At 40.5% G+C, this 27,067-nt stretch overlaps 1 protein-coding gene across 1 annotated transcript; it reads right to left on the minus strand.

Moving 5' to 3' along the window:
* Positions 1-3,424: 3,424 nt before the first annotated feature.
* On the minus strand, positions 3,425-7,582 carry LOC128438807 (uncharacterized). The gene has a single exon (XM_053421518.1). It carries the CDS (start codon positions 6,786-6,788, stop codon positions 5,970-5,972), a length of 819 nt encoding a protein of 272 aa, XP_053277493.1. The 5' UTR covers positions 6,789-7,582; the 3' UTR covers positions 3,425-5,969.
* Between the last annotated feature and the right edge of the window lie 19,485 nt (positions 7,583-27,067).

The raw sequence follows: 27,067 nt of genomic DNA on the forward strand, positions 1-27,067 counted from the left end.
CAATGGAGTAATCACAACTGTGTTGATATTACTCTACCAATCCTCCCACTGCGCGGAGTGGACCCCCAGCTGACACTGTTTGAATTCAAATTAACCAAATCATTTAGTTATATTGCCGACCTTGGCGCGGATTGTGACTGGCAATACAAGAGATACAAATCTGTCACGTTAAACTGTGTCTTTAGACTTTGATGAAGAAGCTTGAGCCAAAATCTCTCTGAAGCTGGCTGTGTAGCTGTGCTATAAAATGTGGTGTAAAGCAAAGGTGCAGGGGTAAGGTCACTATTCAGTAAACGACTTTATTAAATTATATCTGTATAAAGTTTTCTTTGAAATCCCAAATAGAACATTGTTACCTCCGGAGAGAAGCACTGTGAATCACCCTGAGAGAAAAAAAAGGAATAGGAAATGCCTCTGGCCTCAGAGGATTTTTGGCCGGTACCAGTACCAATTATATAGTTTTTGGAACGTTTAACTACACCAATTTCTAGTTAATACAAAGTGCACAGAAAGTCGTTGTTATTCTTTAATTTTAATGCTGATATAATTAAAAATGAAAATTAAATAGCAGTCTATTCCTTTTTATTATAGTTGTGCCGTGGAGAAGTTACTGGAGCAGAATCATTTTCCAGTTTATATTAAAACCCTCCAGCTACCATGTAGCAATAAATTTGTGCTTACACGGCTTAACTTCAAACAGAAAATCAATTCAGCTGTACCTTTTATGAATTATGTTTTTTGGATGATTGCAGTTTGCTGGGGGAGATGTTACAAACCTGTACAAACATTTTTTTTGTAGACAGTAGATTGGTTGTCCAGTTTTAAATCAGCACCATCACCCCTTTGGTATAGGTTATGGCAACAAAACAACTTGGTGAGGGATGTTGTAGTGGTTAGAATGATAAACACACAGCTACAGTATAGAACGGTCATGGATCATTCTGATTAAATCAGTTATAACATCAGGAAGAAATAAAACAGCCTACATGTGAATTATTGAACCCTGCAGGACCCTATATCAAAGAAAACATATTGAACATTTTAAATATACTTTGAGCCAAACAGTTTGAATAATAAAAGCAATAGTCTTATTTTGGATGTCCGGGGAATTTTGGTGGTGAGCGTCCTCAGGGAAACAAAAGCTATTCAGTTGCTGCACATTTTAAACATCTGTTGCATTTACAGTGCTACAGTGTTAATTATCCAAAGCTTTTTGACAGAAGGCTTTTTAAAATCTTGCTATTTCGAGTGTGAGATGCTTACGAAAATCAGTGTGCTTTCTCTATAAAGATTGAATTGATCACATTTCAAAGGTGGATCCAATGACACAAATTACAGCTCGAGGTAGAAGATGTTCATCACTCAGTGCTGATTAGATCTTGACCAAGAATGATAATATGCAACCCTGAAGCACTGCAATGCACATAACACTAACCTATACGGTTTCATTTGTATTCTGTAGCAGTTGAGTAATTATATTTAACACATGCATTTCCCCCATGTGGACATTTTTCACGAAGGGTCGGAGGACAGAAGCGGACCAAGGGTTTATTCATTTCCAGCTCACCATTATAGCGTTTATCTTCATGTTTCCCTCAAAGCTGAAGTGTCCTGCCTCTGCCCTTTTACTAGATAATACTGAAACAAAGCGAAGAGCATATTTACTGGAGCAGACTTGTATGTGTCAGCGGTGTGTGTGGATTGGTAGTGTTTCCAGTTTTACTTATTTCACAAGTCTTGCCTTTTCCCGTTTCCCGTATCCCTTTCTAAAAGAGAGTCTATCACAAGGTTTGCTTCTCAAAATACTGGCATCCTTTTTATACTTTGAATTCTTTAAGCTTACTGAGTCTGAGTCCCTCTCATGTGGAGGAGGGAATGTTTATATAGTGTAGAATTCAGGATTTTTACTACTTTTTACTAAGTTGGAATTAAAATATAGGAGCTGCAGTAAGACTTCGATTTAAACCAGCAAAGTATAGCATGGCCGACAGCTGCTATTTACTTGTTGTAAATTCAGTTTTATTTTTAAAACACAGAGTTCATCAGATAATGGTGGTCTTATCTTCGACTCCACAGTCGCTAGGGCTATAAATGTCTGTCGAATTTATACCTGCAATAGCAACTATGATGTATGTTTTCACGTTTGACTTTGAGCCTTTTTTTGTCCACCAGAGAGCAGCAACAGTCAGAACAAATCCTTGTTGGTTTTCATCATGGTTATAAGCCCTTGCCTCATATGAATGAGAAAATGTATCTGCATAATACGAAAAACTATCAGATTCACGCTTGTAACTAAACACATAAAAGAATGCACAAACAATTCAAAGAGGTTAAGAGAAAAAGTTTCCTTTACATTCTCACAACATGATGCTGCTGCTGCTACAAAATGTTCATGTTGCCATCATTTGAGTCATATTTTTCTTTTTTAAGATGGTGTTTTATTTAGGGTTAATTCAGTGTGCCTTCATTTTCTATCAGGGCTTGTGAAAGACTGCTGAAACCATTTTAGTCTCCGAACTTCTCATTTCTTTTGCCCTGGATTCTGGCAGCCATGTAGTCAGTGTTCATTATCTGCTCTTACAGCTTTGACTTTAGCACAGCAATTACATCCTCAGCTGCGCTGATTAATCCAACATGGAGGCATTTCACAAAATGGTTTTGAAAAGACATTTCCAGACACTTAGCAGGGAGTAGCTGTGGCACGGCTTGTTTATGCAGATAGACCACAGCCAGTCATATTGCAATAAGATGTTTTCAATGGCTGCTTAAGTGGTCTCTTAACTTCTAGTGTACACTGTGCAGGAAACAATATACTGTTTGGAAAATAATTTATTAATCTATTTTAAACAACGGTCTGCCAAACTTCATGCTGTAGGGGTAATATGTATTTCTCTATTGTGGAACATATTTCCTCTGTGGACATTCGTTAATATGCCTCGAGGCTTTCTGCTTTACTGCTTAACCTTCCATTCTCTCGCAGCAATCACACAATCAATCACTGTCCCATTACTTGACAAGGCAGACAAAGAGATTGTATGAGTGAGAAAAACCTTTTGGCCTGTCTTGACAAGCAAGAGGAATGTTGACTTCAGAGGCTAACACGGGCAGAAAACATAGGCCCAGTAAATATTCAATTTAAAGGATTCCCAGATAAGGCGAGTTGAAAAATTGAGGCAGCACCCATTCTTCTAGATAAGAGAAGACGGAACCATCTGGAGGCTGGGAGATAGCGAACTCCCACGCCATCCCAGAGACCTCACTCTCATCTGCTGCAGCAGCAGAGAAGGGGAAAAAAAGAGTGCCAACACTTTCATTATGTTAACTTCAAAATGAATTTATTCACAGTCAGTGCATGCAGTTATTGGCTTTGGTAAACAGAAGGTTACTGTTGTGTCTGCCATGACAGATAACTGAGATTGGTCAGTGTTAATATAATGCTGTTTTCCTTTTAGAGATTTAATAGTTTAATAAGTATTTTTTAAGAAAGAAAAGTAAATAGATTTGTTTTCTACTTTGTGCCGAAAACTTAAATATGCTGCATCAATATTTTACAACAAAAAACAAGATCACTGTTGTCTAACAAAAATACACCCACAAAATGTATACGTGACCCAGAAAATGGTAAATCGGTAATTTAAGCTGCCACTTCTGTTTCACGGAAAAAGAACATGCGTTTGAACACGTTTGTGCACTCAGTTTATATACGCTGTGCTTATAGTAGTGCTTTAGTATAGTATATTTTAGGCCTAGGTTTGTATCCCCTACAATTCCACCTTTTCTGCATCTTTAAAAACAAATGTCACCGGCATAATGGATTCTCAACTTCTGAATAACCTTGTCCCCGTTCTTATAATGCACTTGGACTCTTCTCCCATGCTTTTTTGTGCTAGCCACATTGGATTTAGCTCCAGGATAATGCATTTGCCAGTATGCTTTATCTATTCTCTCAGTCAGGTACGCTATACTGTTATCCCTAATTACCCCCACTACATTTTACACTTGGCCCAGAATTCTTAATGCTTGATAACAGATGCGGGTCGATTTAAAATTTACTTATAGCAGCATTATCTTTTTGACCTGCATCATGGACCGACTGTCCCACAGGCTCTTGGGTGAAAGCTGTTAACTCTGTGATAACAACGACCTGAAGTGATAACCTTCCAGCAGTCTCGAGGACACAGTTTGCCACATATGTGCTGTATTGCAGTGGCAGCATTTCTTATTCAACCTTGGGTGCTCTGCTGTGCTCTGATTCATTTAATGGGATTGAGAGGGAGGTTAATCACAATGTCTGCCATAGACGGGTAAAGTGCTGGCTGACCACTATATGAAATATTACCATTTGTATTTTCTTTGAAAGAATATGAACAGAAATGCCACAAGTGAATTGTCCTTTTTTCTCTATAAGCTGTAATAGAATTGTCTCCCCTGTTAGGAGTCACTTTGATTAATTTACTTTTGGAGGCAGATATCTGCATTTGCAGATTTTCATTAAGATCAACACTAAAAGCTTCAGACAAGGTTCCACTTGTCTAAGTTATTATCCCCAGAAGACATGGTTGATTAAGTGGAAATTTCTCAATTATTTGGATATATTTACACTCAGAGGTTTATATGTTTGTCTTGTTTTAGGGAAAATTTTCAATATGTAGAAATCTTTAATCAATCAAATTCAATATGTGCGCTTCTTGCTGTTTTTTTTTTCCCACTGCTGCATTCTGCTCGGAGTTTGATTTTGATCCAATTGCCATCCATGTCTGCAGCATCCAGTTAAGCTGTAGCAATTACTCAGAGATACCTTTATTTGCAACTAAAATGGTATCCAAAGGGTGTTTAAAAGATGGGAAGCATTGTATATAGAAATGCCTCCTTAATTTATTATTAAATATAAGTGTTTGGTGTTGCTGTAAAACTTGGTTCTTTTAAAATGAAATGGTTCAGCATATTATATTTCCTGAAACAAATGGCAGAAGTATATAGCGGAAGAGGTAGACTAAACTATACAATAGATGTGATGCCTGTGTAGACCTATAGGCTGTGTGTAGCACGTTGTCTTGATTTTATATTTGCAGGAACTCTGTAGTGTGAAGCTCTGTCAAGCCTAGTATTAATCCTTTTCTCCACTGTGTTGTGTGATGTTATGTTGTTATCTTAATGATTATCTGTGCTTGTATTTCTGCTCTAGGCATTTCTGTCAGGCGGGGATGGTTTAGGAGCTGTGCCTTATCAACAGCTTTGTCATTAAATCTGCTTTTTCTACAGACAAATTTCATTGCCGTTATTCTTATCAAAAGATCAGCACACTGTGATTTTCTGTTCAATCAGAGCTTTTCAAATTCATAATGTTGAAGAAAGACGGAATGGAATACAAAACAAAGTTTCCTTTGGAAAAAACAATTTAATTTTTTTTCTTGAGAGCTAATAGTCAAACAAATAAAATTGGTATGTTTTGCATTTTCCAAATAACCAATGGCTTCAATCTGCTTTTTCTTTATGTTCTTGGTTCTAGCTTGTGTATTTTCAAAGACCACACTTAAGTGCATGGAGGAATAGAGATGATTGTAACGTGATGTTACTAAATGATTTGGTCCACAGGCCAAAGACAGTTCACTGCAACATGGAGCCTGTGGAATTCATGGCTCTTTCTTTAGTTTGTGTGAAATGGGATATGAATCTGTTAAAGATTTTACAGCATGATAGCACTCATCATCACCATTTGTGGCTTTGATAGATTCTATTGGACATGCCGAGAAAGACATCCCTTAAATGCTGTATGTACAGAGGCAAGCTTTTACGTCCCAGTCAAACTGACCTCTGGAGGCTGGAATTGGTACTCAGTTCTTCTGAAAAAGCACTGTTCTGTCTGAGTGAATGTCCTGATTGTCTCAGCATTGTGCTTGAGTGGAGGGCAGCTCGAAATGAACTCCTCTGATTCAATCCGCTCCACTGTTTGACATCCGTTCAGCCAGTCAGTGAGGAGGGAGAACTGAGACCCCTTCCCCCAAACACATTCTCTTACAGTGAGTGAAACTGCTGTATGGCAAAGGTCCAAGAGGTCTCTTGCATGCTGTCTGTGAAGAAGATTCGACAGCCTCTTTTTCCTCCCACAAGGCAGTGAGGTTCTCCGGAGGTTGATAGCCTGGTTCCTGGGGATCCAGCGGGTCTTTGGAAAGAAGAATGCTGATGGAAGGCACAGTCCTGTGCACCGTCATCTCAGATGCCCCCCCTTCAGAACTCTCCCACACCTCTTTGACCACCTTGTAGCGGAGTTTAGTCAGCTGGTGCAGAGAACCCACTTTTCGTTTCATGATCTCAGCACAGGTGATGGTCTTTGTGACCGCACGGCCCGACCCAGTGAAGACCACCTGCCTCAGTCCACCACCACTTAAACATTTCTCTCCCTGCATGCGGGCCATTGCAAATCCCATTAAGTTGCGTATTTTACTTCCCTCCTTCACACGCATCTCCAGCACCCCAGAAGCCAATCCCGGGAAGGGACAGGGACTATCCTCTTCAGTTCGGCAGACTTTCTTGAACCCCTCCTGCCCAAGTTTTAGTGCTGGAGGAGGGACTGGTAGTGGTGCTTGCTTTAGCGGGCTGGAAATATTGACCACTGCTGGCTGGCCAGCATTTCTGCAACTTTGACCCTGGTAGAAGGGGCACATGCCCGAGGTCACCCCATTTTCCATTTGTATCTGTCTGCTCACCTCAAGTTCTGGGTTGGGCCTGACGGCGTCTCTGGTCAGGTACTGGTTCTGGCCAGTGACCACTCCACACCCTGTGAACATTTCTACTGTCCTTAATGCTCTACTGCAGTGTAAGTCAAGACGCACACTTGGAAACAGCTCAACATAATTTTCTTGTGTATGTGGCACTTCTCTCTCCCTCCAGTCAATAGCTTTAAAGTTTCAAGACTTCACATAAGAAATATTACCCGCTCCCGAGAGCACTATCAATGAAGTCTTTAATGCTCCCTCTCAGAAGGAGCTGGAGAAATAAGATAAACGCCTGGCTGGTGAATTAAGAGCACTGTCGGGACCATTCAAGATGTTCTTTAAAGAGTATCTCAATTTCATACCACAAATTACTGTATGTAAAGTGCTCAGGAGAGGCAAAGATTTTTTTTATAATTACTCCTCTTTCCTTCGTTTGTATGTATTTCATATGGTGCTTTTAATCTCAATAGTTACAAAAGATATGGAGTACTTTGTTGATTTTTCTTTAACAAAACTTTTCTACAGAGAAGCTCAAATCAAAACCTGTTTCTTCGCGTTCCAGTCCAGCGTTGTTTATTTTGATCTGCTGATCAAGTCGCTTTCAAATCAAAATTGACATCTTGGATGTCCAGCTGTTAGGTTCCACCTCCTATTTTGGTCTCCTAGATGTTTTACTCAAGCTTGAGTAGGTTTCCGTCTCCTCTCCTCCTCTCCGCTCATCCTGGCATCCACTGAAGTTGAGGTCAGGTTTGCATGGAGGTCGACACCTGGTTTTTCCTCCCTGGTGCTCTGTCTTGTCTCCAGTGATGCTCTGGAAAGTCTGTTCTGTTCCCCACAAAGAGACATAAGGGACAGGAGCTGCCTCACAAATGCTCACAGGAGGAGTGTCTGTGTGGTTGAGGGGGAGCATGAGGGAAAGGGGAGACAGCCCTCTTAAAGGCGCAGGTCTTTTCATCTTTTAGATGAACACCCTCCCCTCCACAACTGAAGCCTGTCATCTGAGGAAAAGAGGAGGCTAGGGCTACTGTGTTCCTTTAAAACCTAGAACATAGATCCCGGGCAACTTTGTTAATCTCTTTAGAGGACGTTCCAGTGTTCAATGTACATGACTGATTAAACCTGAGTTTTGAAATAGAGACTCAGTCAACCCTTAAAATGCATTTTCAGCGACGAAACAATGAATTGAATTAGCTGAGTTATAATTGAAGACATCCTTCAAAGAGCCTCTGAAAGTCAGCAGCATTAAATTGCACTGTACTTAGCCTTTATCCTATTAGATGTTTGTGACCATTACATTTACATAATGCAGCATTAATAGCTTCATTGTTGAGGCAATCAAGTGGCGCGGTAAGAATGCCTGTCTCTTAACGCCTGGGTTGTTATATTGTCGAGGCTGTAGAGCCCTTGTGACCAAGGACACAAGGAGCACAAAAAGCATAGAGGCATGACCTACATGTTCAAGTTGCTGTATTAATAGTGACTGTCTTTATTAGTCTGTCGTATCTCTGCAGGTGAGGAGATGGGGCTGAAAGGTGGGGTAATAAGTATCTTAATGGGCTTTCCATCACCAGTTGAGGGCGCTGGCTTGCTACCTTCTGCGCCAAGTCTGGACCAGACAGCTGTAGCATCGCCCCGTTCAGTCCAGTCTCCTGGCCGACAGGTGGATTTGTTTTTGTGTGTGACTGACAGATGGGAGAATAGGTAAAGACAACCCACTGAGGCTGAACCTATGAGGCCAAGAGAGAGGCAGACAAGTTCTAACTACTCTCTGCACAGTATATCCCATGATGCACAGCAGTACACAGACAGTATAAACTCATTGTGGTTCGGCTCAGTCCTTAACCTGAGGTTAATTCACAGTGGCATGTGTATTATATTGGATCCCTATGGTAATAAAAAAAAAAAAATAAGGAAACCTCCTCCACCCCATCTCCAACTGGGAAAATGGAAACTGGATTTGAATGTTTTTTATCAGCAGAGTTTGAATGGGAATCATCATTGAAGAATCAATACGCTGATTGAACACATGGAATGATTCACTTTTATTTATTTATTTTATTTGAATGTATATGGTGGCACCTCTATTTATCTCTGGAGCCATTCGAGATGCTGCAGGAGACGTAGTAGGATATATCTTTCTTTTGCTTGCTTTTTTTGTTACAAGCTAGAAAGAAGACAGAAGAGAGGGAAGACTGGGGAAGAGGGAGGGTCTGTAGTGCTCAACACCAAAGTGATCATTCTGTTGTTTGGGAGAAATTACCCTCATCAGTCATACAGAGATGCACAGCTGCCTAAGGGGATCTGGTAATGCTACTGCATAATAAACTGTGTTTGTGTGTGTGCACAGCACACGTTTTTGTGTTTGGAGTAAGTGAGAGAGGAGGTAAGAAAGTAATGCAAGAGGGCAGGGGGTAAAATAAGTCAGATTTAACCACAGAGAGGTTAGAAATTAATGAGAAAAACCACTTTGCAATCATCCCTATGTCGGCACATCATTTATTGATCCTCAGTGTAACCTCAGATACCTGTGTTCTGGTAGGAATGTGATAGATCAAGCAATTCAAATGAGCCGAAAATGCAGGATCTGAGCAAGGTGGTTTCAGACACATATTGACAACATTTTGTGTCTCCATCAAAGAGAGAAGTGTTCTCCAGATAGCCAAATAAAACCACCATGAGTGTGCTGAAGTGCTGTGTATTGACTTTTTTTAACAGAGCTCTTTTTCCCTTTAAGTGGCTTCATTTAATGATGGGTAGAGGAGGTGGTGCTCACGCTTGGTCACTCACTCCTTTACTCCTCCTCCGCAGAGTTGGCCTATGCTCCCGTAGCTCTCTAAGCACTTACTCCTCACTTTATCTGACCTTGGCTGGCATCTGTGACAATCTAGGCATTCTTTCGTGCAAGCTTAATTCCCCTGCTTCATTCAACCGTCACCCTCAGCTTTCTCCCCTGGCCACCATCATTTAAGTGAAGAAAAACCATTCCCAAACACTGTCAAATAGTAGTGGTTGTGTCTTGCTCTTCACACTCTTTGCTGTGTAGTTCAAATGTCTGAAGTGGTTGCTGTGAATTGTAGGGCTGTCCCTCTGTCGTTTGTTGCAGCACTGCAGAGTCTAGTCGTAGAGGGGCTTGTTTTGCAGTTGTCAGGGCTGTACATGAGCGCGGTGCCTCACTGTGACAGCCGGTTGCTCACTTTACGTTAACCGCAAGTGTTTTCACGGTCATCAACCAATGGTGGCCTGGAGGCTGTCATTTTGCTCTGTGTGGAGCTCGCCTGCGGCTTGGTTCTGCCCCACAAACTCACAGCCGGCCCTGGTGGGGGGACAGTGCAACTCGCACACATGCATATGCAGGCACTTACAGACACACACGCCCACTGGATGGGCACACACACACACACACAAATACATACACACACGCACTTGCACACACACACACAAAACTATATGCTCAGCATAAGGCAGGCTGTTGGAGCAATTACAGAAACATGGCAGAACACGATGAAGCAGGCCCTACTATCAGAAGGGAAATAGAGTGAGCAGAGGAAAAATGATGACGCCATTAATAACAGGGAGGCTCAGAGGCTCGCAGAGAGGTGGGGGTGGATGACCCTCTCTGTGATTTCCCTGTGACAGCACTTTGAGGTACAAATCGTTGTGTTTGTATTAGATTTTTTGGGGGAGTTTAAATAGGCATGTTTTTGCTTCAAAGGCAGAAAAATATAAAAAAATAAAACTCTGGTGGTGAAATATACCAAATGATGCATCAAGTGATGTTTTTCTGTCACTCAGGCAATCCTTATTTCAGTAGCCTCAATGACAGGTCAGACCTCCTTATTCTTATTTTTTGCATCTCTGTCTCAAGCTATTACACTTTTCCTCTCCAGCAGCTGCTTTCCCCCATGGCACTGCAATGCAGATATGTCTTGCACAGTGGCAGGAAACTTTGAAGACGCTTGTGATAGAAGATTATAAGAGAGAGGAGGGAAGGGCATGAAAGACATGGAACCAAAGGTGGTAGACAGAACTGATGAGAATATGCAACACTACCAGAAATGGGGTTGGGTGATGTCTACTGAAAAAGGATATGATGATATGTATAGTTAGCTATTGCAATGGGCGATAAGAATGAGACTATGGAAACCCGTCAGCTGCAATCAACCCTTGCGCCTGCTACTTGGCCAACCGGTGTATCTTGAACTGCACCTGAATACTCCCTTACCAAAGGCCGTAATTACTGTCATCTACTTTCTAGCTAGCTTACCCTTTGTCTGCAAAGATCAGTCAGCTATAGTCAGCTATTTTTACGTCGTCACTGTCGAAGGTTAAATTAACAAACATGCTTGTGGTGTTTCTTCATCTAAATTAAACTTGTCTGTTGTCAAAGTTTTCAACAATCTTTTGTATCACGTCAGTAATGGCATCCTCAAAACTGAACTGTCATTGTTATTAGCGCTGCACAATATATCAAAAGTCTATCTTTATCGCGATATCAACGTGCCTATCGCAAAACATGGCAAAAACTGCGTTAAATGGGGTTTCATGTCCTTGCTGCCCTAGAAGATACATTCAAGATATTGTGATCATTGATCTCTTTTTGTCAATTAATCTCTCTCGTGATCGAGAATTTCTCTCTTTCTATCGCTCTCTCTCTCTCTCTCTTTCTCTCTCTCTCTCTCTCTCTCAATAACACCTACTCACAGACACACAGTGTGATCGGACACATGTAAACTCAGTCAAAACAACAGACTTGGTAAACTTAGTCATTGTATTGGGGCAGTGCTTCATTTGGTTTGGCACAGTGCAACGCGTGAATGATAGAGACGTAGAGAGGAGCAGTAAATTACGGACAGAGCCACTAAAACTGTAAAAAATCAACTTTACACTGTCCAAACATGTATGAACAGACACAGCCGGGCTGTGTGCATTCTCATGGCTGTGGAGCTGTCAGTGGTCTGTGCGTCAGTAGCCAGGGACTGTTTGTTATTTGATCGCAACTCATATCATCATCATGATATCAAACAATGTTATTGCATATCTCATGTTTTCCTAAAATCATGTAGCCTTAATTGCTATGTAACTCACAGACCATAGTTGTATCCATGACCATAAGTATTTTTTATAAAATATGGTGTGACATTAACTGGCTACAGCTTTGTTATTTCAATGTGTCAAATACACATGCTTCTCAATCAACAGTTAATGTAAATGAAGTATAAAATCAGACTCTTTTGTCAGATATTCCATATTCCATATTTGTTTGTGTATGTGTGGTAGGGGTTAGGTTGCACTGCTGCTGGAGTGGGATTGGATGGGCAACATCATGTCTATCGGCCAATAGGAAGTTTCTGCACTTGGAAACCCGAGCATTAAAATGTAAAAAGCTGAAGCATATGGCAGACAAAGAAAGACATGGCAACTCTTGATTTATGTGACCTGTCAAAGAAAGTGATGTATTTAGCGTCATCAACTAAACAGCTTTACAAAGCAGCCAACACATGGTTTGATGGCTTTGGAGTGGCACCATGATATTTAAGGGTGTCATTTCTTGGTTCAGCATAAATTGTACTGGGCAGAGTTGTTGAAGGTGATAATGCACCTAGATGTTGCTTGCCACCCTCCAATAAACCGAACAAAGAATAAGAAGAAGTAAGCCCTGTTGATCTGTTGTTTAGCTGCGTTATTGTACACAGCTTGATTAACGGCCCTGTCTCTAATTTAAATTGGCAGCAGACGTTGATGATAGAGTTTGTGTTTGGTGATTCTGTTTTGTCTGGCCTCAGGCAAAAAGTTAATGGAATTTATTGAAAAAATGTGATCAATTATATCAAGAAATTAATTGGCCATGTTGAAACTAATCCAAAAAATAAATGAATGCCTCAGAGCAAGAACTCAATAATTCTGTATCTTTCAACAAGGGAATTTAATTCTACTCACCATATATTTATAAACAAACAGATGTGGGCGACAGCAAGTGGATTGGCGTTTCAGAATGGTCAACATAACCGTTCAGGAAATTAGAGCTCAAGTTGAAGACAATGCCAAATGTTTGATTCTCTAAGGCAGCATGTTCTTACAAGGGTTGAGTACCGGTACCCATCAGTACTTTTTTTCGGTACTTTGCTCTCACTGCATGATGAAATAAATGTGAGACCAGGGTTTTCCTGACACCGCTTCTGCCTCGCGACAAAATCCCAGAACAGTGGAAACCACTTTTAGTGATCACGTTTCCCCTTGGCCAAATTCATCACTATAAGCAGTTGTTTACTAAAGAATTCTATAGCTTCTGTATGATAGTCCCAGAACTTGAAGGAAAGGTAATGGGACCAAACATACACAAATGCTACACCCTACAGTTTAAATGTCGATTTGTTTGAAATTACGCCACAATATCAACACCGATCACCACATAATGATTAATACTTTTCTTTAAAAAAAATGAATTTGTAAACATAGTCAATACGGTCACCTGGAGGAGAGGGTGGGGCGCTCGATTCTTTTGGCACAGTACGCGAATGATAGACACATTGAGGAGTAGTTAATTACTGACCAAGCCAGTAAAAACTGTAAAAAAAATCACTATTTTTGATAAGACCCAAAAAGAACACTGTAAGTGAACATAGTGGAGCTGTGCGTGGATCGAAGTGAACTGGTACCCAGTAGTACTGACTTAATTAGGTCGGTACCTTTAGAAGTACAGAGTTTAGTACCCAACCCTGGTTGATAATCGAACAGAGTTTTAGGAAATTTGGTTGGGGTAATTTACCATATAGTGATTTGTATGTACCAGCCCATTTCATAAACATCATTTTTACTTCTTTTAGATTTTTATCTGCTAGTCAGGGCAGCTTCCTTGGTCACCTGTAAAATAGATTGTACAACAACATAGTGGGCAGGTCCTGGGCCTAGGTCTACTTGCATGCTGAGAATACATGTTATGGGAATGCACACAACTAAAGATAAAACCACTGGCGTCCTGATATGGTCTGTCTGCCTGCAAGGATGGTGAAAGCCAACTGTGACATACGGGTCAATGTATTTTTGACATGGAGAGAAAGAGAGAGGGAGAGCAAGCAAGCAAGAGTGACAATAAGAAAACAGCTCCATAATGAAGCAATACTGCAAAATATTAAGTTGGAGATCTTATGTTATCATGAGAAGTGGCTAATTATGAAACTGGTAGGACAAATAAGACTGTCTGGCTGCCACAGTCTATTTAATTAATTGGAAACACTGTACTGGGGGCATTTTTCTTGCAATAGCCATTCGATCAGCATCTAGTTATTATATTTTTTATAATGTCATTTTTCTGTTTTCAATCCTTCTGGAAGAGTCAGCTTTTCTTGTGTAAAATTCAAATTGCTAAAACATGCTCAAGGGCTTTAAAGTAAATGACGCGTGCATTCAGTGTTACTGTTCATAATTATATCTCATAGATAAAAGGCACCCTGGTTACTGATCACTCTTCTACAGCTGTGTGAGAATTATATTTGTTGCAGCTAAGCAAAGTGAGCATTTTCTAATGATGCAGCATTAAACACATTTATAAAAGTATTCAGACCTCTAATTCAGTACATTTTAGTAGACCCATTGGCAGAAACTATGGTATACCTTAGAATCTTTTTGGGTAAGCCGCTACAAGTTTCACACACCTGAAATGGAATGTTTCCCATTTTTGCGTATTCACTCAAGTACCATTAGATTGGATGGCAAGAGATGAATGAACTGCCATTTCCAGGTGTCTTATAGATGTTCTTTCGGGTTTAAGTTTGGACTTTAAATAGCTACTGAAAGATATTTGGACACTTGTCCCAAGCAAGGCAATTCCAGCATTGTCTTGGATTAATGCTTCAGTTCAGTTTCTTGGTGAAATTTGCTCTGTTGCTCTAGGGTAGGGTCATATTTGTTTGTTGAGCAGGTTTCCATCATGGATTTCTCTTGCTTCAATAATACTTCCTTCGACTATGATCAGTCATCCTGCCCCCCATAGAATGATTCTGGTGGAATAGGCCTGAATAAGAGACATGCCTAAGGTTTGAAAAGCATGGTGCTTAGGGTTTGGCTCAATGGATCCAATCTTGGTCTAAATAAAGTAGAATACATTTTCATTCTCTACCCTCAGAGGAATGTAAATGCTGTTTGACACACAAGCTGGCTGTCTTTTACTTAAGTAACTTTCTATCTTACCACTCTACTATAAAGGTGATTGATGCGAGTCTTGGTACTTCCATCTCTGCAGAGGACTTCCAAGCTCTGTCAGAGAGACTGTTGAGTTCACTTCCCTTACTAAGGCTCTTCTTTACCTGTAATGTTTTTGGCCAACTTTAGGAGTCCTAAACTTATTCCATTTCAAAATGATGTAGTTTACTCCTTGGGACAGTCAAAGCTTTAGAATTGGTTTTATATGCTTGCCTTGATTTGTTCCCCACAGCAAAGCTTTATCACATAGGTCTAAATAAAGTTACAATGTCTGGGGCAAGAGTGCTTCTCCAGCATGTCCTCTCTGCCCCAGGAAAGGAAAAGGAAAGTTATCAGCACCTGCCCAACTGCCCTGGAGGTGTGCCACTACCACATAGCCAACAACAAGCATGTTCACAGCCATAGGAACATCACCTATATAAGGTGAGTTGCCTGAGTAAAATTATGAGAACTTTGTTTAGGCTAGACGTAGCCCTGTCAAAGCAGGTACTGCTAGTATTGATAGTTCCTGAGGAAGACAAATTAATGTAAATGATACTAGTATCAGGGTTTGGGGGAGCAGTGCTGCAGAGTGGCCGGAAGCTGTGCTCAAAGCCCATTGAAGTGTATTGCAGAGGCTTTGATGGCCACTCCCTGCACAAAGCTGGCACTCTATTTGGCAGCACTGCAGAAAAAAGTTAGCGTACAACCATTCACTTGAAGGTTCACACTCCCAGTCAATTTAGATCTGCAAGTCTTTGGACTGTGAAAGGAAGCTGGAGTAACCGTAGAAATCCCAGACAGGAATTAGGAGTACATGCAAACTTCCAAAAGGCTGAATCAGGATTTAAAACCAAGAACTTTCCTGCTATGAGGTAATAGTGCTAACCACTGATATACTGTGCTGGCTCTCATTCATACACATTTTTTTCCCCCCCTTTGTCATAATGGGTTATGAGTAATTGGCAAATGTGGCAACTCTAACCCTGTTTGACCAAAAATGAAAATTCCCTAATCTACTCACCGCTATGCCGATAGTGGGGTGGGTGAAGTGTCCATATACATAAGATAAGAATGTATTACCTTAATAAAAACAAACTTTCCCTATTAAGTCATACTTTTGCTATAAAACCTTTGCTGATGCAGTTTAATTATATGTTTCTATGCAACTGACTGCACAGGATGATAAATAACTGCAGGTATTTTGGCAAGGCCCACCGGCAAGGCTTTCTTTATCAAAAAACATATAAACATTGGCGTCATCAAATCAACTTTTTGGCCACTATGGTGAGTGTGAATGCATCAGTGTCATATTGTCACTTTTTTTATACAGTTAAAATTTTGAACATGGTCAGATGGATTGAGGTACTTAATTCATCCTGAGGTAAATTAAGTCCTATCAGTCCAATCCGCGTGGGTTCTGCATAGCACTCGAGTGGAGTTGAGTAGGGCTGATTGAAGACTGACAGCTGATCCATGCCCACAGAGCTCAACGTTACGCGGTTAGCTCAGGCTAAGGAGATAGGCTATATGCCTCCTGCTGTTGCTAACCGCCAGCTCTGTGGTACTGTTGAATTAACAATTCTGACATAGTTTCAACCAAAAAATAATAATCCTCAGGATTGACTAGATGTAACCTAAAGCTGACAACTGAGTGTTTACAAAATAGGCAGACCAGCACTGTATAATAGATGTGCCTTTTGTTGTTCAAAAAGTATAACATTTTTGGCAAAACAGATAACCTTTCCTTAAACCTATTTAATGACCAATTTACATCTATTTCTTTGGCGATGCACTTGATCAGTGGCTTCTGCACAGCACAATAAGACGATGTAGGCTGTGGCTCTTTGTTATCCCCAGGCTCTCATAAACACTTCCTCTCACAGAATTCTCCAGATGGCCACAATCGTCTGTATCCCACATTTCATAGCTCTAAACTTCCTGGTGCACAAATTTGCACCAGATCACTGCTCACGATGACATGGTACAGGAAGAGGAGCACTTACTCCACTAAGCATTCCCTGGAAATTTGGCTGCAAGCATATGCATCTGGTGGGGTTGCTCTATAAGATGTGTGGCTGGTTGGTGTGGCTCTTTTTGGAAAGAGACCTAAACAGACTTGGTTCAGGTTTCAATAAACTTTAAAAGGTTTCATGGTTTCCAGGTCCCCACCAGATTTATCCTGTATTTAATTGCATCGGAGAGCAATCACTCTCTGCCCTACAAATCCTCAGTAAAGCTGCGCTTTACAATAGAGCCATAATTGCAGGAGTTTAATTGCCTGCCAATGCTCTTCTCCCACTGCCTGCTTGCATTGAAGAGCCCAATAATTAGAAACAGGGAGAAATTAGGTGGCAATTTTGTCTTGCCAATTATCATAATGCAAAAGAAGTGCCATTAGTATTGTTAGCCCCACAGTACATAATCCTTTGACACTGTCAAGTCCCTCTCTTAGCTGTTCGGTACAACAACTCTTGATTTCCCTCTAGCCTTTGCACTCCCTCAGTCACTGCTTTAGTCATCAGCTATCCAGGCCAGCTAGCACACACAGACTCAAATTCGCAGACAGAACACATTCTTGCCCGAAGTTCTGTGGGGATTAGAAGCTACAGCCTTAGCAGTCTGTGTTTGCTTTAAAGGTATACAAAATTGGGCATTAATCCTCTTCCACCATGTCAACCATGAAATTGTGTTTAATATTACTGAAAAATTACTGTAGCTGACAGATGTTGTAATTGTGCGGTACTGGCATTTTATTTTGTTTCCTATTGTTTTGACTTCAAAATTGTCTCCTTGTAGTTTTAGCAAGGGGGGGCAAGACCATGTAAGAGAGACTCCCATTTCGCTTGTGACGAGAGAAGGATACAGAAGCTCATTCTCAGTCACTCAAGCATGACGTTTCTTACTTAGAGGAACCATAACAAATTGCGGGAGTGGTTTTTTCCCAGAGTTTTTGGGTCGGTAGACATGCAAGATACCCAAATTAACGTGTAGAAGCACTAGAATAGTGGAATTTTCATAATATGTCCCCTTTAAGTGTTGTGGTGTCAGGGGTTGGGGTGCCCGCAAAAATATATTTTCATTTACTTTTGTCCCACTATCATTAAAATATTTATAAACACACAGGTTGTTGCTTTATACTGCATACTCAGACATTAGCAAAAAGAAAAGCATAACCACTATGGTGATGAAGTTAGCCAAAGCTTACAGGACTCTTGTCTCTGAGTAAAGTCGTCCACATATTTGAGAGAAAATAAAGTGAGTAGATTTCAACCGTATTTTGTTTCCCCCATAATCATCTGACAATATTACAGCGTTAGGCTGCAGACCAAAATCTTTGTTTGGTTGGTCTGTTGACAGCTCACTTTCCCAGTGGCCCCTTGTCAGCTGACTGAGTTACTGTAGCTAGTTGGTTGCTCTATAACTCTCATTCCTATTGCATAATCAATTTCTCTCATAGTTAATAGTTCCAAGTTTTCTCCTTGCTTAATTTCTACAGTAAAGACAAGAGAAAGCCAAGAATTCATTTTCAGGAAGAAAAAAAATGTATCTCATATTAGGGCCAATACCATATTCTTTCTCACCAGTGTGTTTTAAAATCTTGAATTCATTTAGTTGAGGGGCCATGGAGAATTAGGTTCCTAGCATTGAAATGTAGCCAAAGATTAAGCAAGCCATACATACCCAGGCCTTTTAAACAGATGATGTTGTATACATCTGTGTGAAACTGTTGTACATTTTCTGGATAGTGAAGTGGATTGTGGAGTGTCCAATGTGTACTTCTATTTGCTGATATTAGTTTATTTGTTGTTTAAGGATAAAATGTAGCTCAGCATGAATATTCTTTTCACAAAGTGGGAAACATTTGTGCAACATTTTTGTTTTTGATGCCGAACATTCCCGGAAGCAAAACATTTCTAACACAGGATCTCTTAGCTTAATGATAATCTCAATGACTTTAAATGATAAGTCTCTGGATGTCTGTAAATACATATTGTTTTACTCACACAACTATTCTTGATTAATTTGTGTTGCAAGATCTTCATAAATAATCAATTCACTACTTCTGTTCCCTTTAGTTGAAGAGATTTTTTCAGAATGTGTTTGTGGATTTCATTGAAAAACAGACTTTACCACTCTAGCAGTTTTCTTCATGTTAATGCGTGATAGCAGATGTTGCATGTTGAGTGTGCTGCCCATGGGGGAAGTTACCCTGGTAGCTGTGCATAGTCTGACATCATGTACATATCATCGATTGCACATTTGGCTTTATTTCCTTTTTTTAATTTCAGCATATAATATATTCATACAGCTGACTTTATGATGGTACACAGCTGCTGTGACTTTTGTTGATATCCAGTGACTTGTTTCTATTTCTCTGCAGGTAGCTAGAAGAGCAGCATGTACATTATCTCGGAATGTCTGGAAGTGTTTGATTATAAAAATGATATGTACTTTAATAGACAAAAGTCACTGTTACAAAACATGCTTTATTTATAAATAATCCTTGGTAATGTGCTGGATTTGATATGTGAAACAGCTTGGAAATTACTTTAAATTTGATTAAAATGCATAATGGCCCAACCTTGAGTTGAGCCCATAACCGGGGACACTGTGACACAGATGAGATGTGTATGACCTGTTTGTCTCCTGAGCCAACTATGTTCTATGAAGCAGTTTAGTAGCAGGGTGTTATCTCTGTGTTGAAAACAAGAGGTACTAATACATGCCTGAATAATGAAGAGAAAATTACTTTGGGAATCAGGAAGTCCTTCACCATTAATGTTGAACAACTCTCAGTGGCACTCAAGCAATCAAGCAATGGGATGTACAAAAGATTTTAATTTGGATGCATTATCCAAACTCCTCACAGACCAAAAGGCAAGCAATTGCTCAGACAAAAGATATGCACTGATAAGTTTGAAGGTCAACAAGCTGCTGCAGTGGAGATATCAGCAGCTGGTCGGTACCACACGTAATCAGTCGCAGTAAAATGCAGACACACTTAATGTATACATACACATTAGAGGGGGACCGAGTGGCACAAACACTATCAAACACTAAAACTAAGTGTACAATTAGCCCTTTTCCCTCCTCATCAAAGTTTATGATCAGTAAAACGCTGCTGTTTCATCACACATTTGAAAGTCACATGGAGCACAGCTTACATTTTCCCAACGCCATAAAGAGGAACAGCTAATGAGGTCCTATGTAGGGAATAAAAAGGGGATTAATGAACAACACGGTTTGAAGCGGCTAGGCAGCCTGCGTTCAAAGCCTTTACAGTGTATGCATATACTAGGTGAGAATATTCTGAGGCTTTCACACGTTGCCACAGTATTGAATGGTCTGTGCCGCGCTTGGAGGAGCATTCTGCTGATGGAATCAAAACCCCTTTCACAGATTCAAATGAGGTGCACTCAGCTGTGATTGGTATTGGAAAAGCATTTGTCGGAACAGAGGCTCACAGAAGGCTTCTTAAATACAAGGCAATCATAGTGTCTAACGCAGAGACGAGGCAAGAGGTGTGCCCGGACTGCAGAGTGGAAAACAGGACAAAGGATTATGATGGTAATAAGCAGTAAACCAAAACAAAGTCATCCCCTGATCCCTCATTCTCTCTCTCTCCCTCTGTGTCTGCCTATCTCTCTCCCCCCTAAATCCTCTAGTACACGCTCTGACTTCCCCCCCCCCCCCCCCCTCTCCGTTCATGACACACACCACATATTGACAGGGCCCATTTTTCCACAGTGCCTGAGCTACAATTTAAAACTCATTTCTCATTATTTGCGGTGAATCCTTACACACACAATTTCTAATCTGTCAAGGCCATGATGGCTGCTGGCAGAAGCAGAGGCTTTCTTATGCAGATGCCCGGCTGTACACCTATATGCAATGTCAACTCTTGCACACCCGGCTGGCCTTATTTTATTAAAAGTGTCAGCATATCTGCATGCCTTCAACTGTGAACTTGTGTGCTAATGTCTTTTTCCCCCCTCTAGCTGAGCTTGTGGTGTATACATTGAAGGCATTTTTACATCCCAGTGATAATGCGCAAGTGCAGATCAAAAACACTTTCTTGCTCACAAGCCGCAAGAGATACAATGCTCTGACAACCAAGAGATACAGAATGTGCAGGCTGGATCCACAAAGGATAAGGTTGAGGTGGATGAGCTGGGGTGGCTGAGGTGAGAAGGAGTTTACAAACCTCTAATTTTGCTTGTTTAATGAAAGGTTGTCAGGGCTTCTATGTATCCCAAAGTGGTTCTCCTCCTACTTTTCCTCACATCTTTGACACTGTAAGTGTGAATAAGAAAAGGGGGGGACAAAAACAGCCATTATTATGCTTGCAAGAACAGGGGTTGGCAGCATACGAAAAAGAAAAAAGGGTAGAAGATTGTGTCTGGAATTGTCCAAGTGTGGCAATAGTGGTCCTCAGTCACTTTATCAGTGCCACAGCAGCACTTTTTCCTCCCATCTATCTGCCCAGTGACTATTCTTCCCCCCTCTCAGAGCAGGAAAAACACTTGTTCTTTCACCATGGATGGCTCAACACAATCACCAACCCCCCCCCCCCCACACACCTATCCTGCTCGTGCTATCTCTTCACTCGACATTGCTCTTTGTCTAAATGCTGTTCTTTTTTCTTTCATTGCTCAATTCCATCATGTTTGTAAAAGTGCAGAGTACTGAACAAATGTTCACCTCACCTCCTCTACACGTGCTATTTAGATGTGTTCACTAAACATCAGGGTTGGGTATAAATACCACACCATTTCTAGTTACTTAAAGGATTATTCAAAAACCCTTTTGATTCTTGAATTTTGAGTTGAAAGTTGATCTTTAAAGCAGATCAAGCCTGTGTTGGAAAATATAACTTTTGACTCAATACTCTCTTTTTTCTAAATGATATTAGGCACTTGGGCGTCAGGTGATACGTTAATAATTTATATCAGTTCCACAAGTTATAGTTATAGTTATTTCCCCAAAAAACGCACATGCTTATTTTACGGCAGTACTCAAACTAATGAGTTCTAAAGTTGATATTAGCTGACTCAAATATTTGTGATTAATACAAAAGCTTCTCAACAACATTGACTTTGTAGAGTGAATCAATGAAAATGCAAAATGCTGTGCGTGATAATGGGAAAGAAGCTTCATACACATATGGTGATAAAGGTTATATGTGCACTCTGTGACGTATACTACAGCTGTTAACACCAAATTCTGTGTGTGCTTCACTGAAAATCCAGATTTATCAGACCAGGGCATATTTTCAACTATCTCTTTTTGTTGAGCCTGCTCCTACTGCAACCTCAGTTTTCTGTTCTTCACAGGGGTGAAATTTGATGTGGTCTGCAGTTATTACCAATCCACTGCAAGGTTTGAGGTGCTTAGATGTTTTTGCAAAGAGCAACCATCGAGTTACTGTAGAGCAGCTCCAACCAGTCCTATCTTTATCCTCTGACCTTTCTTATCAACAAGGTCTGCCGAAACCGTTGCTCATTATTAAAAACAAATTATGGTGGATTTTCTCATCGTTCTGAGTAAACGACAGAGAGTTTCGTGCATGAAATGCTCAAACCAATTCTTATGGCTACAACAATCACAGAATGATATTTTTTCCTCATTTTGATGTTTAATGCAAGCAGAAAGTGAGCTGTCCGTCTTTCCTTTCCAATCTTCTGAACACACTATGTTAGGTATATCTGGTCTCAAGTATGAACTGATTCGATTTTAGTGCTCAAAGGATAAAAACGTTTTTAAAGATGATTTCAGGAACACTTTCAGGGAATTTCTTCAAATTTGGCACAAATGTGAGCTTGGAAGATACTTATACATTCTAATGCTATAAGGTCAAGTTACATTGAAATGGCTAAATCCTGTGAAATAATGCATTTTTTCTCTTGATCTCAAGGTTAAACAGATTTTAATGATCAAGGTCACTGCGATTTCACAAAAGAGATTTTTGGCCTCTTGGATGTGATATCTTCAGTTTACAAAGAGCAGGGACATAATTCTGAGGTTCCCAGACTGGACACTCTTTTAACTATGAGTGTACCTCGAAATTCTGAAATAAATCCAAAGCTTCAGCCCCTCTGGCCCCCTGGTGGCTGTATTCTGCTTCAGGAGACATCTAGGCTGAACGAGACAAAAAGGCCTCCTTTAGCCTTGACAGCTTCTCTCACAGCTCGTATTCACCAGTGAGTTTTTAGGTTGCTTCATTGACAGGCACCCATTACCTTCACCAAATCTCCTACCTGTCTCCTCTGTAATGTAGGCTCTGAACATGTCCCAACCTTCCTCAGGATGCACAGGGCATTCTTACTAATAGCGAGTGGCCTTTGCCAGATATTCCCAGTTCACCCCTGCTACATTTTTTAGGTTGCTCTTCCCAATCACACCAGACCCCATGATAAAGGCTTGACAAACAGATGTTTGCCATAGGAACTCTCCTCCTGGGTCTGGCTCCAGAAGGGGACCCAAGTTTCCCCTTTCAAACAACTGTGTTGGAGTTTCATCAGTATTCTTGTGAATTACTCTTATTCTGACCCCTCCCCTGGGACCACTTAGCTTTGGAAGTCCCCACCAAAGGCTACTTCCCTGGACAACACCCCTTGACACACAATCCCCTCTACCACATTAAGATGGCAGTTAAGAGGTCATTGTCACAGCACTTTATTTAATTAATTACATTACAATTATTAATGATTACATAACAGTACTGTATTTATATATATATTATAAAATGTAACTTTATTGTGACAGTAGTTTATTTGACTTTATTACAATGATCTATGGCCCACTCTTGGCTCACATCCAACAGTGTTTCTAATATTAATAATATTAATAGTAGATAATATAATATTCTGAGGTGCTTTTGTTAATCTTTACTTCTGAACCTTATTTAATGGACAGGATAGAGTTCACCACATATTCCCTGCAATATTTTGTGCAAAATTATGTTATTTGACTTGTCTGTGAAATAGTTTATATGATCATTACTAGACTAGAATTATTTATTAAACAATCTGAACACAGTGTTTCGACAAATTCATCATCAGTTATGGCAAACAAAGTACTTGTTCTGTAAAGGTAAATAATGATTAAAATTGAGTTTTGTTACCTACAACGAAACTGAATCAAACAATGTTTTAAAAGACTTAATAGCAGAGATCTTGAAAAATACAGTGCAGTTTCTCTCACAATCTACTCTGTAAGTAGTTTGCCATTGTTGCACACAGCAGGACATCAAAACAAACTAAACTGAGAATGTGATAAGCTTGAATGGATAATTGATTAGGCTGAAATTACCAATGGATTTCTGCAGAGCCTACGCCAGAAAATCTATTGTGCTTCAGGTCATCTATTGGGAATCATAGAGGTATGTTATACAGTGAAATGGGTACAGAACAGTGTTAATAATCTGTTTACACTTCAACCCCCTTTCATTGATTTCCATTCTCCGCATGCACCAGCTGACAAGCACCACCTCCCCGGAGGACATCAGTTAGTTTTAAAAGGAACACACAATATAATGAAATAGTGAAACAAAACTTTTTGCAATGTATTTCATTAAACAGTTACAAACTGTGTATACATATTTTAGTTTGGGGTTTATTGGTTGTGAGATATTCTGTAAAATAATGTATTTGCTGAACATATGACAAACTGTGAATGGAATTCCTTTTTTTAATGCTCATGTCTGTGTTTGCAGCATTTGAATGTTTTTATATGTTTCTTGAATGAGCTATGGTATATAGCCTGTATAACGTCAGGTCAAAGCTTAGATCATCATAAAGGCAGCAGAATGATGTTCAGCATAGTCTGCGGTGTTTATAGTATAATATTAATAATTTACTCCCCCCCCCCACACACACACATAACTCACTCTACTTCTGAATAACATGAGGATAATATCTAAATGCATTTTTTCTGACTTATTTATATCAATATAGTTTTCTGTTGATTAAACCATAGACGTGTGTTTGTCATCTGCATGGCACTGAGCAAGTATGTGTGTTTGCATCCTCTGTGCCTTCTTCCATTCACCTGCACCCTCTTTCATCCATGAGCCCACCGGTTTGTGTATTGGTGTGTGTGTGTGTCTCACTGCAGCGCTGTCTGTCTACCTTTTAAAGAGGCTGTGAATGATCTTATTTAGTGTGTGCTGATTACTGCTTTAACCTGGCAGCCACGCTGGCTGCTGCTGCATTAATAATCGCACAGAGGCAGGAGAGCTGGCGAGGCCCGCACCTTGTTCACCGCTCGCTCGCTATCTCCACAGCACCAAGGAAAGAGCCAGCAAACAGCAGGGGAAGTGTGGCGGAAAATTACAGTCTTCACATGCCAGCCAGGAAGCTGTTGCTGCTGCTCAGTGGAGGCCAGTGCTGTGTGAAGAAGACAGAAGAATTTGGGAGGATGTTTTAGTCTTTAATGCCCCTGTGGAAGCAGAGGAAATGTTTATGTTTATGCATTCTTGCACTGGTCTCCATATTTGGACCAGTTGAGCTGAAGATTTTACACATTTTCGGCCTCTCCTCCTGAAGAGTCAGATTATAATGAAGTCTTGGGTTTCAGTTTAGTCTACAGTTGTAGTTAGTGTAGAGCCAGGCTTGGTCTTAGGGTACCAGTAAACCAAGGAATGGTGCAGAAGTGAGTTTAGCCAGTAGACATGTGTGCACACATATGTATTCATATTTGTATACAATTATTTTGTGTGTGGGTTTCCTTCAATAGTGCAGAAATGCAGGTTACTGTAGGTGAACTGTAAACTCTTGATTTTAGCTGTAGTTGAATGAGAACATGAAAGAGGTTGTTTGTCGCAATAGCGAGCGGTTGGGACCTGCCTTTTGCTAAATTTCATGATGCAGACTTCAGGCCCATGACCCTGCTCAACATCAGTTTGAAGAAAATTGATCTGTAGTTGATATTGTGTTCATTTGTGGCACTGAATGGGAGAGAGGGGGGAAAGAAACATGAAAAAGCATGATATCTTATACCTTTGTGTCAAAATGAGTTTGTAGGGTTGAAACTACTGGCCTTTTTAAGTGCGGCCAACAATTTCCTCTTTCAGTTCAGTCCAGACGAAATTTTGATTGGTTGAGTGAAGATTAAAGCTTCACACTCTCTGCAGGGGAGAACAGTATAATTGATATTTCAGCTCCGGGCAAACTTGCTCTAGCAGGCCAGTGGCTGTTTCAGCAAAAAATGTATGTTAGCACAGCTTGGTGGCAGAACGGTCGGTATGTTTTGGGAAATACACTCTAACGTTGGGTCTTTTTGGTCCACTGGCTTCTGTTAGAACTCTCTGTCTGTGAAATGAACATCCTGTATCGAGGAAATGCATATAATTCACCTTTGTGTGAAGGCTCATACACACAAGCAATGTTCCACAAATTAAAAAATATGTGCTAAGTGATACAAAGCTGAAGGAAATAATGATTTTAATATAAGACTCATTTTTCACAATGACAATTAAAACTGTAGAAATGCTCATTTTAATCGTATTATTCCAAAATAAGATACATTTCAAGAGTTCAAGAGCACTTAAGAGTTCCACTCGCACTCTCATTGGTACCCAATGAGAGTGCGAGTGGGATTTGATCAGTCCCAATGCTCCTCAGCAATATCAGGTTGCTCAACAATGAGAGGCATCTCTTCATCTACTTCATTAACACATGTATCATTCATTCAGTGTGAAGAACATAAAAATCAACCTAGCATGAAACAACGCCGGAGTCCTCGTTCAGATAGCACCCTTATGGTGTACTTGTCCTGAATGGGCCATTTAAGTGGACACAGGGGATTAGGCAGATGATGGCAGTTGAGGTCCTCATATTGGTTCAGTATGACTCGGACCACATTAACAGGACATTAGTCTCATTTCCATTCCTACAGCATGCACTTCTACACAACACTGGAGAGCATGACCAGAAACATTCTGACCCCCACGCTCCAGCCTTTCATTTCCTGTCGCCATTCAAACCTTCCTTATCTGGCTGGCTGTTCTCCCTTTTTCTTTTTTGCCCTTTCTTGGCTGACGTTCTCTTTTTCTTGCCGTCCTTGCCCCCACACAACCTATTCTCTCTCCTCCATCTCATTTATTTCTATCCTTCCTTCTTGTTCCACATCAGCAGCTGGGTGAAGCCTCTCCCCGTCACGCCTGGCCA

Source organism: Pleuronectes platessa, chromosome 1 (genome assembly GCF_947347685.1).
Source record: "Pleuronectes platessa chromosome 1, fPlePla1.1, whole genome shotgun sequence".
NCBI lineage: Eukaryota > Metazoa > Chordata > Actinopteri > Pleuronectiformes > Pleuronectidae > Pleuronectes > Pleuronectes platessa.